The 18,402-nt window shown below is 37.1% G+C and overlaps 1 protein-coding gene across 3 annotated transcripts in view; it reads right to left on the reverse strand.

Moving 5' to 3' along the window:
* The window catches only part of TMEM135 (transmembrane protein 135), a 186,688-nt gene that overhangs the window by 92,436 nt on the left and 75,850 nt on the right, over window positions 1-18,402 (reverse strand). For 2 of the 3 annotated variants that reach the window (XM_068930538.1, XM_068930541.1), the window contains one exon: window positions 18,148-18,213. The exons of the other annotated variant lie outside the window; for it this stretch is intronic. In XM_068930538.1, the coding sequence (XP_068786639.1) occupies window positions 18,148-18,213 (66 nt within the window). The remainder of the gene's footprint in view (window positions 1-18,147; window positions 18,214-18,402) is intronic. 3 annotated transcript variants of the gene reach the window in all.

Consider the following 18,402-nt stretch of genomic DNA (forward strand, 5'->3'; position numbering starts at 1 on the left):
TTGCTAATTCTGTAGAAAAAGAAACAGTGAAGAAGAAAAAATCCTTAGATCTTTTCTGTACCTCAAAGACGGCACTGTTTTTATCTGCTTGTTAGGTCACCTGAGTAGAAACTACTTTAGAATGGTGGAAAATATTACAAATCAGGTCTTATCTTCAAAGGTGGTTGTGGTGGGGGAAGCCAAAGGAATTTCAAATCACTGAAATATCAACACAAAATTTAATTATGAAGTGATTTACTACAGTATCTTGATACTGTAATCTGTAAGCCTACAGTGCAGAAACAGGTCAAAAAAATTCATTTAATTCCAGTATATATTCAAAGGTTTAATGTGTATGTATTCCGATGTTCAATATATTGCTAGATAAGAACGACAGAGAAAACACAGTTCATACTCATTTTTCTTACAAGATCTTGAATAAAATCCCTTAAAATATACAGAATTAATTAATTTGGACAAATCTGAAGACTTATCCATACTTGAAAAAATGACTGAATTAGGTATTCCAGCAATAACAGCAGCTTTGTCTACTTTCAGCTTCTTCCTAGAATCCCTACATAGGGAAATTTCCAAGTTCAGCACAGCGGGATTGGAGACATTGTAACAGCAGACGGCACAGAAAATGCGTTCTAACTTACAGAGCAGATAATCCTTTCTAGCATCTTTTCTTGCTATCAGCTTGGCGGTTTGATCAGTTCAAAGACTCCTCCCTCAATAGCTGTCCCACTGCAAGCCTTGTTTGTACCCTTGCACCATACCTCTCGGCCCACAGCTCTCACTCTTGGGATAATGCTACAAAGGCACCAATCTGGTGGGCTGTTTCCACTCTTTATGAGGAGAGACAGATTCTTGAGAGAACCGTAAAAAAGAGTTGAAATACTGGAGAATAAAAAGGAGGATGAGATCCAAGGACACCAGGTCCTTGCAGTACCTGAGTGGACCAGGGATGGAGATTTTATGATTGCAAGACTCTGCCTGGCCACCCACAGAGACGCAGCAGGGTTTCTCCTTGCTAAGGGATATAAGCATAGGTCTGAGCGCAGCCGCTTGAAAATACAGAAAATACCCAAACGTAACACTTAAACCTGGCTAATGTTAAGGGCCATAATGAAAACAGTAAGAACAGTAATGCAGCATCCCTGGAGTGACAAGTGCCGAGCGTGGTGTGAACAGAGTGAACACTTTGGGTAAGAAGGTATTAATACTTATTAAAAATAAGTATTAAATTTTTGGTATTAAAAATATACCAAAAGAGGGATTACTGTAAGTGCTGTATAGCATGCATATGGCTAGTCACAGGGCCCAGCCCTAGCAAGGAAGATGGTATGTTCGCTCCAGATCCACTCCATGATCACTCTTTGGAGAAAACCACAAAGTGGAGAGACCTAGCCTCCATACTGCACTACTCTGTGGTCACATCTACTTATGAAACCTTACTTCATATGGCATACCTAGCAAACTGAGACAGAATAATTTGATACCTGACCAATTCTGAATCATTTTGTCCATAAAATTCTCCGTAACTTTCAAATGCACACACTTCTCCCTGCTTCATACAAGTACACAGGATTTGAAAAGTTAAAACAGTTGTCACTTTTCATTCGAGAAGTGCTTTACCAGGATCAATAACATAACCTCAAATTATGTTTTTCCTTTGCGCAAAAACACTTTGGTAAGTGACTGAAGGAGGAATCTTTTTTTTGTCAGTCATTTCTTAATACGCCCACTATCAAGCAACAATTTAATAGCTGTTAAATCTCAACATTGAAATTTTAAAATTAGCCAATCCTATCCCAATATATTTACTACTTAGGGTATTTGGGGATAAAGGACCTTTTTTGCTACTTAAACAGATTAACTCATATATTAACCATTTGTGCAAAAGTTAGCAGAGTACTAACAAGTGGTAATTTACAGTTCTGTGTCATTAGTCGGAAATCAGGCTAAAGCTCCGCCAAGCTGACGAATTTATCATAAGGAAATATTTGTGTTTTGCATACCAAATTCCATTACTCATAAGAATATTTCAAATATTCACTTCACATATTAAAACAATCAAAATATTCTGTGAACCTCACTGCTAAACACTGTTTCTAGAAACTGCATATACTCAGACTGAAATAATTTATATTGGTAGATTAAGTAATTTATATTGGTAGATTCTACTGGCAGGTAGAAATAACAACAAAAAAACCTTCCAGTTTTTCACAGATCCGCAATACAGTTAACTGCTAGAAATACATGTTTGCAATATAGTTATTTAATGTCTCACACTCAAATCATTTCCTGATAAAACAATATGGCGTAGTACAGGCAATGCTTATCAGCCATCACTTCCAAACGATCCTTTTCTATTTGAGATGAAACAAGAGAATGAACTGTAAGACCTTGAGTGAACATGAAGAACATGGAAATGGATACTAATCAATCTCTCATTTACATTCCAACCCTACTACCTAAATGAAAAATAAAGGAAGGACACTTTCTTTTTAGTTCTGATAAATGGTTCCAGGGTCAAATCTAATTACAAAACAGTTGCAATAGGAATGCTCTGAGTTTCAGTAACTTGCAAGAATTCGTTTTTTTTTTTAATGTATGCTTTATTAAACATGTGTACACACTTCCAACTTTCTGGAATTCAAAGCACTTTTCTTATGCTGCTCTAAACCTTCTGGAAAACTGGACCCACCGAGGTTCTCTTGCACACAGTCTTTGTGAGCTAAATGAACTGAGCTCAAGGGCATACAGATGACACACAAATTTCGTCTAAGTTTTTCTCCTGAATTTACACCAAGTCCAACGAGCTGTAATGACTTTCACAGGAGAAGAGTACATTGTGTACAAAATACAGTTACAGAAAAGAAATATTTCCACATCTGCCTCCCTTCGTTTCCATTGTGCAAAGACTAAAATGACACAGCTGAAATGCAGTAAATTCAGTACAGTAAATTAAAATGACCGTTTGAACTCCTCTTGCAAACAAGTTAAAACCTAACACGCGCATGGGAGTCAAAGTACTTCTCTTATAAAATTATAAAACCAGATAGGAGCTTTGTAAATAAAACAGTTAATCTCCACTGATCTTACATATACTTAGGTCACGTATGAAAGGAGACAGCAACGCTGTTAGCATTAGCCCAGGAAACAGCAGACCTAGCATCAGTCCTTTCCAAGTGTCAATGACATTTTGGAAGCAGGTGAAGTGATACGATTTCTCTAACATCTCAACAATATTATTAGTCACAAAATTTGCAGGATGACATTTATAGGATGATCTGAGCGCTGCCGTATCATTAGATGCTTTAAAAGACTGGTTATGGCAGAGCCACTGGAAGTCAAGTCCACTGGAACCTGAAATTGCAAGAGACCTCTTGTGTTATGAAGCCCAGTGCTCTTTCACTACGTGCAGTCCCATTAGTTTATGAAGGGAATTAAATACAGTTATTGTATGACCCACTGTAAAAACAATCAGTGCCATTTTGCCCATACAGCTGATCACTTCAGAACAGAAGTTTACTTTCCACTTTTACATGTATCACTGAGTCAGTCGCTTATTTATCCACATCTCACATGGGGATGTTAATACTATAGTTTTCAATCCTTTTTTCAGATTTATTTAGGTAGTTAACTGTTTGCAGCAGGAATCATCCCTTATGAAGTTCATGTGACTCTTGACATAAGTTGCTGGTGCAACTCTAATCCAGTTCTCCGAGTACACGTCTTACTTAGTCACATAGTGGGTTTTTTTTTTGTTTTTTTTTTTCCAAAAGACCTTGCCCTCATTCATGGAAAGAGGTGAATTGAGACCACAAAGCAAAGAAGCTTATTTGAGGCACTGCGGCCACATTTGTTTCAGAAGATCTCAGCCTGAGCAGTTCGAAGGTGGCAGAAGCATCTGCAAGATGCTTTCAGAAGCAACTGAAAATAGTCTTATAAAGGGACAAACTAAGCAATTCTAGCTGACTGATGGTGATACAAGCCAACCTATAAAACAGATTATTGAGAGATGTAAGGAGAAACCTCAGCATCCTTTTCTAAGTCGCTGTTTATTACAAGAATATCAGACTTTCTTCTTTTCATTGTAATGAGAAATACTGCAGATACACCATTTTCACTTCCGAGAATGGTAAATATCAGCCTAAAGACAGCAGTGATTCCAAGTCCTTCAAAGCCATGATTAAAACAAAACAAATACATGCTGAAATACATGCTTAAATTATTTCCTGTCAAGCAAAAAGTTTAAGTCACATATGTAGTTAAACACCGTTGAAATCAAGGGGACAGAATCACATACTTAAATTCACTCCCTACTGAGTAAAGCACTAGAGCATGTGCTAAATGTGCCTTTGGGAATTAGAGTCTTACCCTGCACACCCTTGCAAATGTTCAGGAACATGCTTAATTTTGTTACCATGAATATTTCCATGGATAAACATGTCCATAACTGTTAGTAAGAACAAGACTTTGAGTACAACTGAGAAGGCGATTACATTCAACAAGTTGCAATTGCAATATTACTTCTCTTTGTAAATGAAAATTCCCACAGAGGTGAATGAGAGATTTATCGACATAAAGAGATAAGAGTGAGGGAGTCAAAATCTTTCAAGGAAAAAATATACTGCAAAATTAAAGAAAATCATCATCACAGCAGACAAGCAGAAAAGTTCATCTTCTTTGCTACGCCTCAACTTTTCTTCCTGAACTTAGTGCCCTGCAACAGGGTATATAAATCAACAATACAGTATTTACATGTTTAATTCTGCATAATTAATGAACAGTTGTACTGCAATCAAAACCTCTATATAGGAAAATATAAGCCAATTGATGCCATATGTCCTCCTGAATTGTTTTTCCAGATGTATTCCTTGGAGTCACAAAATTGAAGTTCCTGTTTCCTTTAAATAACACATTCCTACAAATTCAAATGAAGCAATTTTATTCTAAGTACAAACTAGTTTGTTCATATGATTAAAATGATTTTTTTTATTTCAGTTCCTTTATCTTTTTTTCCTATAACCTGAGTAGAAAATTTAAAAACTGTTTAACTGTGACATATCAAATTGTGAAGAAGCACAAATGCGCGAAGCCTTAGGTTTCAGCCTGAGATCTCTATGGGCAGAGTGGCGACGTTACACCTTCAGGCATTTGAGAACTAATTTTTAAGTTTTATTTTTCATAACCACAGAACTTCACCTATACAGTGAAATAGTTAACTATCACTCGCTTTTAAGAAGCTGCAAAGTTGTCTTCTCTTTCCCTTTGCCCTTAGTCTGCAACAAAGAAAGAAAAACGGAATGCATTTTTTTGTGGGAATAGTTGCTTAATTGGAGGTTAATACTGCAAAGTACTGCTAAGAGAAAATCAGAAATGGTGAAGGGAGTTTCAGCAATAGCTTTCCCACATTGCCCTGCCAACAACCTTAAACTTGTTGGGCCATTTTCTCTAAGGGCTAGAAGTAATTAAGTTTCATTGCTAAATCAGTCTTGAGCCTGTCTTGAGCAGAAAAATCACTTCTGCTTAATTGCATGTGGTGATGTGGTGAACAGTCTATTAAGCAGACTGCAGATACTAGTTCATTTTTTGCAGCTCTGAAGGGTACTTAAAAATGAAAGATCACTATTTAATTTATGCAGTCACTTGTATAATACATATTTCCTCCAGAAAAAACAGTGCCACTTCAAGGAATGCTCATTACTTGAGCACAATTTTGTAGAAATGAACTAACTATTATTTTAAGACATGGTTAGTTTAAGACAAGTTTCTGAAACTTAGGAACAACTAAATTCAAAATGGCCATCATTTTTAATACCTACGGATGCATATATATGTATAGTTACACACCCATACAAATGCATGCACTCATCCTGGGGAACGTTCTCCACGACCTTAAGAAACTGCGCATACTGTTTGTTAATCAGGACCACATATTTTTCACCTGATTCCATCAACAAAGAATTAGTTTCCATAAAATTGTAACTGACAGGAACAGATTGGTTTCATGGTTCAGAGTGGGAGAATTGTTCCAACAGTTTATTCATGCAAATATTCCTGCTGCCAGCAGATCAGATCTTCAGCTATCGTAACCTATCTCACACTGTTAAGACATTAGTCAAGAGAAACAGCTTAGGTTTTTAGGAGAAGAGGAGACAGTGATTTAATATTGTAGAAGTATTACAACAAATAAACCAGTACAGGCAGTTACCACAGACCTTTAGCAATATAAAGCTCAATTAGCACCCAGCTGCTGATTTCCGACATACCCACAATGCACATGCTCGAGCACTGAACAATGGCACTTCACCTTTTTCATAACAAAGACTTGCTTTACATATGTACATACTCGAGTGTCTGAGGCTACACTGTTCTCCTACACAAGCCATACGTAGACACAGGGTTAGCCTCTTAGAATCCACTCACACAAGTTCTTCCCTTCAAAGAGGAAATAAGATCAAGGCTTTTAAGGAAGAACTGATTTTATATCACCGGAGTGCAGTACCACACTTGCGGTGTCCACAGAAGCTACAGTTGCTCTCACCAGCTGTCCGAGGAACACGTCCCCCCATATGATGGAGATCCTGCAGAGCCCCCTCCCTCCCTCCATCAATATGAGGATTACACCTTGTTTTGGGTATCTGTAGCAGTCAAACTCCCTGCAAACTTGACAAAATAAACAGCATTTTCCTAGATTTTTAATTTTGTTTCTTAAGATTCTATATTAACCCCTCCATGAAAAGGATACTAAAACCCTTTTAGCCTTTATTAATTGGAATTGCTTGCCCTAGGTCCTGTATTTTGATCATTATAGAGCTTAAAATAAGTTTATATACAGAATATTTAAATCTTAAATTTGGTACAATATTAATCAAAGATTATACGCGATAAGTGTCATTGTTGTTTTACACATATAGAACAATATATAAAGTTTGAAAATTCAGATCTTTATACACAAATAATATGCTAAATATTCCTTGTTACTATTTATTCTATTCATTCTGTTCAAATCCCTCCTTAGTCTTACTTTTCACTAATTTCACTTTTCATCACTTTGCAAATTACAACCTAAAGTTACTCACTCATTAATAAGAAAATATAAAGTATTTTGCATGATTTTCCCCTAGACTTTGACCAAACAAGAAGCAGAAGGGGTTTGCTTGTTCACTGCAGCACATTCACCCTCCACTTCGACAACTGAAGAAAAGTATTTCAATTTGCATTTAAATTTACTGCAACATATTTACATACAGGGCAATTAAAATATTTTTAAACACTAAGCTTTTTGTTTGTGTGTGATCCATGATATTTAAAATTCTTACATATGGATAAGATCATAAAATAACTTGAACTGGGACGATAAGAAGAATAAAAACATTTAAAAATACATAATGAGACATGAAATGGTACAGTGATTTCCTTCCCCACCCCCTCCAGTCACTTGACCAGTGGAAAAAGCCTTTGATGCAAAGTACAAAATTGTTCTTGGCTCCTTAATCATTCCAATCTATCTTGGTATTTGTTTCCTGTCAAATTGATTTGTCCCATCAATTGGACTTTGAAGAAGGATCATAAGCCACCCCGAGATCGGCCATAGAAATGGGAGGACATACATTATTTAAATAATTGAATTAAATAATAATTCTAATGAGCAAGCTGGAAATGCCAAATTAATCATTTTTAAAAGATTTTTTACATTTGCATTATTTTCCTGAGGGAAAATTAATTTTCATTAGTTGGTAACCACTGAATGGAAATGATGTTTACTCTGAAGTTAAAATAGTTCTTCTTGAAACTGAATAGTGAAAGCAATGGATAAGTTGACATGCATTTATCTTTACTATCATATGTCAGAGAAAATGACAAACAGTGCATTCATACATCGGCAAGACTATTTCTCTAGCAACTTGAGTCAAATTACATGCACAGAAACTGCAGGTCAATTGACGTATATGCTTAATTATACCTTTAGCATGTATTTAGCATTCTTAAACAGATACAGGAGTGTGAATACGTTCTTAGCTTTACCAGTCTAAATAGCCTTCTACAGTTTCCTATTCCTTCTACTTTGTGAATGTATTAACATAACATTAGCATCAACAATCCTGAAGCGAGAAAGAAGCATAAATCAAGTACCAATCTTCTGTAATACCTATTGTGTCTTTTCTAATGTATAGAATTAGAGCGCTCTCCCTACAGATTATCTTCGCTCTATCAGAAGAATGCAGTTGCCAGACCCTGCTCTTGGACGTTGTAAGTATAAAACAAGATGACAGTTTCCTTCCAAGGCCATGACATATGAGACCACAATTTGAATATTTATAAAACAAATGCTCTCATGTTACAGAGAAGAAAAGTCGATATTTGAAGCGACAATCGCTAATTGCGCCTTTTTAATGAAAAAGGAATTAAAAAAACAATTTTCTTAACAAAACAACCTGCCTCATGTACTTCATAGTACTGCATTTCTTGATCGTCAGAAGCCACGGTAAACAAAAACTAGACTGGAAAGTAAATACATTTTCTTATATTCAGTTACGTTCTGTGGTCATAATTTTCTCTTGTCTGCATTTGCAATGTGTTGTTTTGCTGATGGAAAAGAAATCTGGAATTACAGGCAATGTATCAGAAAATTTTTTAAAAAGAGATAGACCTTAAAAAAGTAACTAAAAGGCCTCCTTACTTAGCTGCTTCCCAGAAACTTCTTGGCGGGAGATATTATAGCAAATACTTCTGAGTATAACTCAATTTTCATTTGAGCTTTAGGAATTCACTTCACAAATAAAAGAGGAAATATGATCATCATGAAATAAATACATACTTATCAGTCCTCACTGAAAAAAAGTCCACCATATCATGATAAGCATTATCTTTGTAAAACAAACATATAAGTCCTAAATAGCACTCAATGTAAAAAAAGACATTATAGTCTTGATACATTAAAAAGAAAAGTACAAACCATTAGTTTGCTAGATGACTTCCAAGACAAAAAACGAAATCATATTAGAGATATAGAAGTTCTCTAAATACTCAAACTTGACTGTTATTTTTCTTAAGTTTTAATTCTCCATATTATGGAATACGTAGCCACTATTCTATTTTCATTCAATTTTATATTAAATTCATACCATATGATTCATAGAAGGTATTCATTTCCCATATTCTCTTCGTCTATGAATTCTACCATTCCCTTTGAAAATTATTTGGAGGAGATCAGAATTTTTACAATGCTCATCACGATTTTTTGAAAATAAATTATAACATAACTTTAGCTAAAATGCAGAACATGCGTTTAGGTGAAATAGGCAGACAAGTTCTTAAGACTCCACTGGAGCTTCAAGACAAATTTACTTTTCTCTTCATGATTAAAAATGACCTCTGAACACTGGATAATCCAGGACAATCTGGTACCAGAGACCAAAGATCTAGTAATGCTGAAAAATAACAACTTCACACAGAATCACAGAATCGTTTAGGTTGGAAGGGACCTCTGGAGATCATCTACTCCAACCTCCCTGCTCAAGCAGGGTCACCTAGAGCATATTGCCCAGGATCACATCCAGGCGGGTTTTGAATATCTCCAGGGAAGGAGACTCCACCACCTCTCTGGGCAACCTGGTCCAATGCTCTGTCACCCTCACAGTGAAGAAGTTGCTCCTCAGGTTCAGATGGAACTTCCTGTGGTTCCGTTTCTGCCCATTGCCTCTTGACCTGTCGCTGGGCACCACGGAGAAGAGGCTGGCCTCATCCTCTTGACACTCCCCCTTCAGATACTTGTACACGTTGATGAGATCGCCTCTCAGTCTTCTCTTCCCCAGGCTGAACAGGCCCAGCTCTTGCAGTCTTTCTTCAGAGGAGAGGTGCTCCAGCCCTCTAATCATCTTGGTAGCCCTCCGTTGGACTCTCTCCAGCAGGGCCATGTCTCTCTTGTACTGGGGAGCCCAGAACTGGACACAGGACTCCAGGGGAGGCCTCCCCAGGGCTCAGCAGAGGGGCAGGATCACCTCCCTCCACCTGCTGGCAACACTGCCTAATGCAACCCAGCATACCATTGGCCTTCTTGGCCACAAGGGCACACTGCTGCCTCATGTTTAACTTGTTGTCCACCAGCACTCCCAGGTCCTTCTCGGCAGAGCTACTTTCCAGCAGGTCAACCCCCAGCCTGTCCTGCTGCATGGGGTTCTTCCTGCCTAGGTGCAGGACCTTGCACTTGCCTTTGTTGAACTTCAGGAGGTTCCTCTCCGCCCAGCTCTCCAGCCTGTCCAGGTCCCTCTGAATGGCAGCACAGTCTTCTGCATAAATTGTGTCACAACTGCATAAGTTGTGAAAGCCACACTCAATCAGTGTACGTGAGAACAACTTGGAAGCCAACCTGGTCATTTTTCTCTCCTGAGATCTACCGCATTCTCCTTCCCTCCAGAGCTAAAGCTAGATGAAGCTCTTTGTTTTCCCTAGAGTTATCAGAAGCATTATTTACTTTGAATTTACTCCCTGATGTTGTTAAACTATGCTAGTCTTACCTTTGAACTGTTACTCGTTGTGACCCGTCAGAAGGATTTCCAGATACCAATACTATTTTTAAATAGTTCTGACACATATTCCAAACCTAAGCCGTAAGTAGGTATACCGTAAAACAGTTCTATTCTTAGCTATATGTTTTATCCATTTGCTGCTCCTTTTACAAGGAGTTATAAAACCCAGGCTCAATACCATTTCCAAAAAAGGCTTCTCTAAACGTTAAGAGGAACTCTCTATGTGAATGTATAGCAATGTGTGCCCCGAATTCAAAAGCAGTTTCAGAACACTGATTTAGGATACTTTTTTGTTTTCCCAAATAAATTGTTTTTTTTAAAAAAGAAATAAATAAAAATCAAGGTACAGATTATTCTCTCTCAGGGCAAGTGAAAAGGTGACCTCCCTTTGGAGGAAAAATGACTCAGATCTGCCTGGAAGCAATTCCTTCCTTATCCTTTTGCAAAGTAATACCATTCAAAAATAAATAAGAGGGACAATATATGGGAAATGAACACTGAAACATATTGGCACTTCAGATCTTATACCCACATACTCAAAAAATATGGTTTTCTTCCATTAAATTGAACTGACATTGTTTTGCAACATACTAAATTAAAAAAATACACATTCTTCTGTGCACTAACAACCCTCAGTCAGGAGGAAAAAAACACAGGATAAGATCCAAGGGAAAAGGGTACGATCCAAGGGACTGATAATCCTACTGTGAAGGAAGAAAAGTCCCATCAACATTATCACATGGCCTTTTAATGATTTAAGCTTCACTGTACTAAATCAAATTTCTTATACATATGTGACAATTTAAGTGAGAATAAATGAGACTCATTTTGACCAACAACACTACTAAAAAGAAAAGTATCCATAGTTAAAGACAAAAGGCTTAGAAAGTAGAGTGCCTTCAGGACTCTAACTACAGTGTCTCTAAATGCTGTAAGATTTATGTAAAACTGAGAAAACATCTTTCCTCACATATTAGCACGACAGTAACAAAGTATTCGAGACAAAAGAATGGAAATCAGAGATGTCAGGCTGGTCTGTGAGAGCAGAACTTTTGAACTCCTGATAATAATGACATCTTTGTGATAGGAAGGCAAGAGGGTTAGGGGATCAGATGTCTAGTATCACATTGCCGTTCGGTTTCTAATGTGCCTGTAAGTGATTAGGCCTGGTATGCCCTTGGGCTGAAATCACAGGAAACACAGTGTGCCCAAAACAATTTCACTTAAATGAAATATAATCCTACATGAGTCACAATACTTTTCACAATCTAAAATGTTATCATTTATGAAGTCTTCCTGCTTTTCACATATTGACACACACATACCTCTCAAGATAGACAAAAATGCAATCAAAAACACCACTATGACAAAATCAAAAATTCAAAAATCAAGTGTAGAATTCCGTAATGTCTAGAGTAAGCCCTTTCATGCAGAAAATTGATCATTTAAAGGAACATTGTTTATCATGTCTTATTTATGGTTTTAAAATCTCTTTCAAATTGTCCTAATGGCATGCAGTTAAGTCAGAAATAGTCACATCTCAAGAAAAAAATTATTTCAGTTTCTGCTGTTAATAAAAAAGGTTATTGTTCACATAACTTAATTATATAGCTGAAATTTCCAAGATTCAGTACCCGACTCTGCTGGGACATGATGGGGCAGGGCAAGAAGAAAGAGGGCAAGGAACCTTGAGCGAGTAACAGCGCTTTAACATTGTCCCCTCCTTTCCTAGGTAGAAGTTCTACCTTAAAATCAACACAAAATATAATCTTACAATGAAAAAGAACCTATGTTTTATGTACATGCATTTATACAGATTAAATAAAAACAGAACTGTTTTAGAAATGTAACTTACAGTGTCCATTTGTAAATCACTGAAGTTTGTACAACTCATAAATGCAGAAAAACAAATGTTTCACAATATCTTCAGCTTTTTATTACATTTTAAAAATTTATTGCTAAGTTAATAGCATTATTCTAAAACATACATACTTCCTCTCACAACCAAAGTTGCTTATGGTTTTGATTTCTAAAGAAAGAACACTATACAATAAGGGTTGTCAAACAAACATTATATCAAAAATATATGGATTACTCATTTAGAAATAATCGCATTACTGTTACAAAGGCCCTTCATATAAGGACCAAAACAAACTGATATTATCTTAAAAATCACTCTAGTGATTTTTTTTATTTTTTTTTAAGCTTAAATCCAACTCACAAAGGTGGACTTGCAGCACTTGGACCATGCCTGAAATGTCATTTTACATATGTCATGACTGCAAACAGTAAAGTAGAAGATAAATTCTGTGGAAATAATAGTAGAACCATTGCAGAAAGGAGTCTTCCAATTTTATATGTATGTTTAAAAGTGTAAAATAAATTCCATTGTAAAGATCCTCAGTCATCACCTTAATTAACTCTCAACTAAAAATTTAAACCACAAGTGTTCTGTAGGTATTTGCTATGAATACAAAATCCACGGAAATTGCTATTTACTGGTTACTGGGCTAAATTCACAAAGCTTTGCACTTCCTATTATTTACTCTTCAGAAAATACACAGAATTAAACGTTTAGTTCTGAAATTCAAGAAATATACTTTTAAATGAAAGCAATGAGACATTTTACAACAAAGCACATTTCCAGTCATGGATATCTATTGTTATTTGCAATGCATGTAATTAAATTTCTTATTCAGTTCTTAGGAAAGGGCTTGCATTGTAAGATCATAAATTCTTTTAGGGTGTAAAGTACAATAATTACTCTATATTTCTATGTATATTTACAGTTCAATTTTAGTTGACTGGTGTTTTTATCACTCAGAATGCTCCAGTCTCTCAAGCTATGAGAACCGGCACGGGTTTGACAACTCCCCTTAAGCTGCATTGCTGGTATACCTCCAGGATAGAAAGGCTACACACATATATAGGTGGGCACTTCTTGGACTTCACTTATTCTTTCCCTATGGACAGTGTAAGTGATAATTCTGAAAGGAAGTAGGAATCGGAATGAGCAAATCAACATATACTGTACTTGGTGGCTGTTCACTAATTCATCAAGAAATAAATGGCTTGGGAAGTAGGGAGCAGACACCCTATTCAGCCTCCTCTTGTTTTGTATATTGCTACTTTCGTCAGAGCCTCAGAGACCTTTGCATATTGCCCTCTTCAGGCACCACGGCTTAATCTAACCGCTAATGGGAACTGGACCTCTTGGAAACTTATGGCCACAGCCTGGAAATTCCTTTTTATGTTTTGTTTCCCACATGCACAATACAGTCAACGGCCTTTGCATAACTGCCAAACAAAACACATTCCCTACATTAATGACATTCTCCAATAAGGCTACAAGACTGGAGATTCAGTTTCTTTGCCACTTTTCTTCAAAAGGTCACATCTCAGCTGTTGCAGAAATGGAGCCCTCAAACTTTTTTTTTTTTTTTTCCTCTGACACTCCCATGCAAATTTTTCTCCTGCAAAACTAAATTTCCCGCCACAAGACACCACACAAAGATTTTAAAGTTCTATCATATTGGAAGTTCCCCGTATGCCATAACACCGCAGATGCAAGACCACAACTTCTGGGGCCCTTTTCCTCTTCAGTTCTGAGGCAGCGATGCTTTGCTCTGATGGACATAAAGAGCTATAAAGATACTAGCCTAGATTCTTCCACCCTGAGGCCCCAAAATTTTTTGGATGAGAAGAGATAAGATAATTTGCAAATTCATAATTTGCATTCATTCGCAGCCAGAGCTGCAGGGCTGTTATCATATCTAGCTCCCTGAGAACTCTGTCTGCTCCATTATCTCTGCAGTCCATGTGAGTCTACGTAACTTAACAGGATTTTCTCCACAAAGGGTTTCACCCTCTCTGAAGTCTTGCTCCTTCTTTGGATGGGTCGTGTGCATTTTTATCTTCCTCCTCTACTGAGATTGCTGACAGAACATCATCAGTCCTGCAAGCTAGCTGTCGTCATCAGTGCCCTCCTCCTTATGCAGTACCTCCACACTATGCACAAATCTTAATTGTTACAACACACTTCCTTCTCTTCAGCAAATCACTGCTTTGTTGCGCCATGCGAATAAAACTGGTCGCTTCCAATTACAAATTACTGAAGAAGTCTCTCTCTATGTGCAGCCACAGAATATCAGCTTAGCCCCTGGCTATCACGCTTCTAATAGCCTTCTCATAACCACCGCTGCCAATCTTTACTCTGCCTCTGGCTGCCTCCCTGGAGGTGGCTGAGCTCACCGCAGCCGACGTTCTAGGGGACACAGAACCGAGGAGCAGACTGGGACCATTAAGGAAGCACCAACCTCCCTTTCTCATCCCCTCCAGTAGGCAGGTTGCAGTCGCTCGAGTTTCCCACAACTCTAAGTCTACCACTGCGGCCAGCCCAGCCACAGCCCAAGAAGAGGGCAGCTCTCACTGTCCAGCAGAGGCTGGAGGAACAGATGGTGGCAGATCTTAGCCTGCTGCACAAAGAGAAACAGCTGGAGAAGGTTTCTTGGTGGTTTCAGGTGTAGGCACCATGAACGCAAACCTCTCTGCTATGGCTATTGCTCTGACTCTAAACTTTGTTAAGTTAATGAAATGCGCCCTAAAACTTCTGTACAAAAGTGCAGCCACAGATTTGCTGTGATCGCATCTGCTCGTACAATTTTTGGATCCTCTTGGAAAGAGCAAGAAGTACTAACATAAAGGAATAAATTCAATATAGCTCTGCCTCAGTCTCCATCCCCCCAAAAAACTGACAAAAATAATAAACAGACAAGAAAAAGAACATATTAAAACCCGGAAATGAATTACACCTCTGGATCTGATTACTTCCCATGGATGCTGGCACAGTTAAATCAAAGCAGAGGCAAGGCAATCGTTGAGAAAATTCTTCAGGAACCTTTATGTTCCATATCCTGCAGTTAAATAATTATTAACATTATGTATCCAAATTTGATAATTCCCGTAGGCAGCATAATTTTCTAAATTCTTAATAGTAAATTTACAAGCCATATGTTAAATTCAAATAGTGTAACCACCAGTGTAACCACACTTTTTTTTTAAGTATCTTCAATGATAGCAAAGGAAAGATTTAAAAATTCTGCACGCATGAAGACTTGAGAAGATGAATCCAAAGAAATGAGGAAAAACTGGAAGCAGGAGAACAAAAGATTTCCCTTAGACATTCAATATCATAAATTATAAATACACCTGGTGACGTGAACAGGGTTATGGTAGTCCTTCATGCACCGTTTCGTCTGCACAGAAGAAATGTTTGTCCGTTGATCTGTTCAGCAGTGAAGATAGACTAATAGAATGTAAATAACTTTATATATATATATATATATATATATAAAATAAGTATTTCCATTAATTTTTCTTTCTTGTTTTGAATGGTTTTACCCCTTCCTAAACGTTAAATGAGGTTACATTTTAAATATTGTTATGAAAGCCCAACAGCATTTCTGCACATTTGGACTGCTGCCTCCTTAGTTTGGAATTTCCAATAAACAAGTTGCTCTGCTTTGAATTTCACTGCCAACTTCGCACTTCTCAAACAGAACAGAGTCAACTCAAACTTCAGTTCATATTCAACTTTTTTTCTGGCTCACTTTCTGCTTACACACTGTGCAAACATTCTGCAATTTCTTGGAAGAAGAAAAAAAATTTATGACTCTTGGTAATTATGTTTCTTCTGGAAAAATTAATTTCATTTTATTAATGTCATTCCTCATTTTCAGATTGAATAAAATATAAATCCACAATGGAATTTACTGAAAACATCTTCCTTGAGTCATCACGATAATTCTCTCCCTTCCCGGCATATAGCCCGATTTGGAAAAAAAAAAAAAAAAAAAAAGTCTTCTTATTTCTCCCATTGCCTTGCAATAAAGGAAGGATAACCTCACATACTTACATGCTTTGTCTCTCTTAGCACTAAATTATCTAACTTAGCGATAACAGCATTTATCTTCAGACCAAAATACTCAGGATACAGTGTCACAAGATCCAGCAAGCCAACATAACAGTTCGCCATCATCAAATATGGGAGGTGGTACTTTCACCCAGTTCCTTCCTGCCTGATCACGGCTACATCCTCTCACCACTTATCTTGCTGTTTCTCTTGTTCTCTCTAGCCTTGAGGCAGTTTAACTTGATAAAAGAACAGAACAATGTCTGAATAAAAAAGTGAAATATTTTCTACCATTTCTGTGAGCTGAACTCACTCAACACAAGATGCATCAGATGCACAGTAGTTATCAACATATTGCTCACAAAAGGTGGTATTATTCCTCTGATTGTATCAGTATTTTACATTGCATGACACCATTATTAGCATTGAAAAAAAAACATTTGATTTTTCCATAATTCACGTGTATAACGCCAAGTATCTTTAAGGATGGAGATCCTACCTCCTCTATGGGCAATGTGCTTATTAAAACAGAGAAAATTAAGTATCCTTGATTGAAAAACCTAAACAGAGGGAATATGGTAGGGCTACCCTATATTTCATAATTATCACAACTGGAAACTGCATTAAACGCTGCTGTAGAAAAGAATGAAGAGCAATACATAGAAAGTATAAACGGATTCATATCCAGAAAAGGTAAAACTACAGACAACAGCAAGGTAGGAGATCTCACATCATATGCCTCAGACAGTGGCAGAACTGAAACAACAGCTTTTTAAAAAATACAAAGACATGCTACTTCATTTCAAAAGGGGGGAAATTAAGGCAATTTCATCAGCATAAGAAACGTTTTACAGCATAGCTGAGATTCCAGGCTAGCGTGCTCAGTCTAGATTCCAGACTTAATGCTGTGTCTACTATATAAACTTTTCACAAAGTTATCTAAGAATTTGATCCAAATCAGATTGCCATGAAAAAACACTGAAGTTTCTACACTAAAACCCCTAGATATTGTAGATTCCAGCAGTGCCAGTGTCCAGATCAGTTCTTTTCCATAGCGTCACGACTCACGGTAGCCTTTTGTTTTTGAATGAAACACAACCTAAGCATAAATTGATTCCCCTAATATTGGAGGCATTTAATTGGTAGTGTTCAGAATAATGTTTACGTGATATAAAACAACACAAAAGAAGGAACCAAACACTCGCTATCTGCATGAGCAACATAACATTCAAATTTATTCATCTCTTCTTTAAAATAATTGATGCATTAAAACTTCAAATCCCACAGGAGATCACTGACTTCTTGAGAGGAACAAGCAGAAAGGGTGAAGAAACCTGTCTATGCCTACCCAATAACAAAGCTCAGCCTTGTGTGAATTTCTACAGCTTTTACAATTTTTGACGTAGAAAATCGAGTGGAAAAAGTACCTGGATAAAAGATACTCTTCTAAGTCACGTATATTACAAGGCTGAATTATGATTCAGGCAAAGAGAAAATCAGAGTATTTGTGAAGAGTATTTACTCTCCCATTGGATAGGATTTACATTCTCTATTCTCTTATTAAAAAGAAAAACCGCTACAACGTAGGAATACAAGCTACACACAGTCCAGCCCTCTTTACTTACCTGAAGACAACAAGCCTCCCAGGAATTTATAAAGTATTATGTTAATAAAGCTTTGTACAACATGTGCAAAAAATATATTTAGCCTTACTTCTCCGTGTCTTAAAGGCGTAACAGCTCCTCTTGAGACTGCCATTCGAAACAATGTTTCTGTGGCCTGCATCAACAAACACACATAAGAACTGGTTATTAAAAACAAACGAACACAGACAATACAGCCCATGAAGATTTGTTTTTAAATTTCTCAACGTTTTTAAAACGTCAGCTATGTTTAGCAAACATTTTGCAACGGAATCACATCGATGAGGTTGTTCGGCAAAGCCTGCACGGGTCAGGGAACGGCTGG

Source organism: Struthio camelus, chromosome 1, assembly GCF_040807025.1.
Source record: "Struthio camelus isolate bStrCam1 chromosome 1, bStrCam1.hap1, whole genome shotgun sequence".
Classification (NCBI taxonomy): Eukaryota; Metazoa; Chordata; class Aves; order Struthioniformes; family Struthionidae; genus Struthio; species Struthio camelus.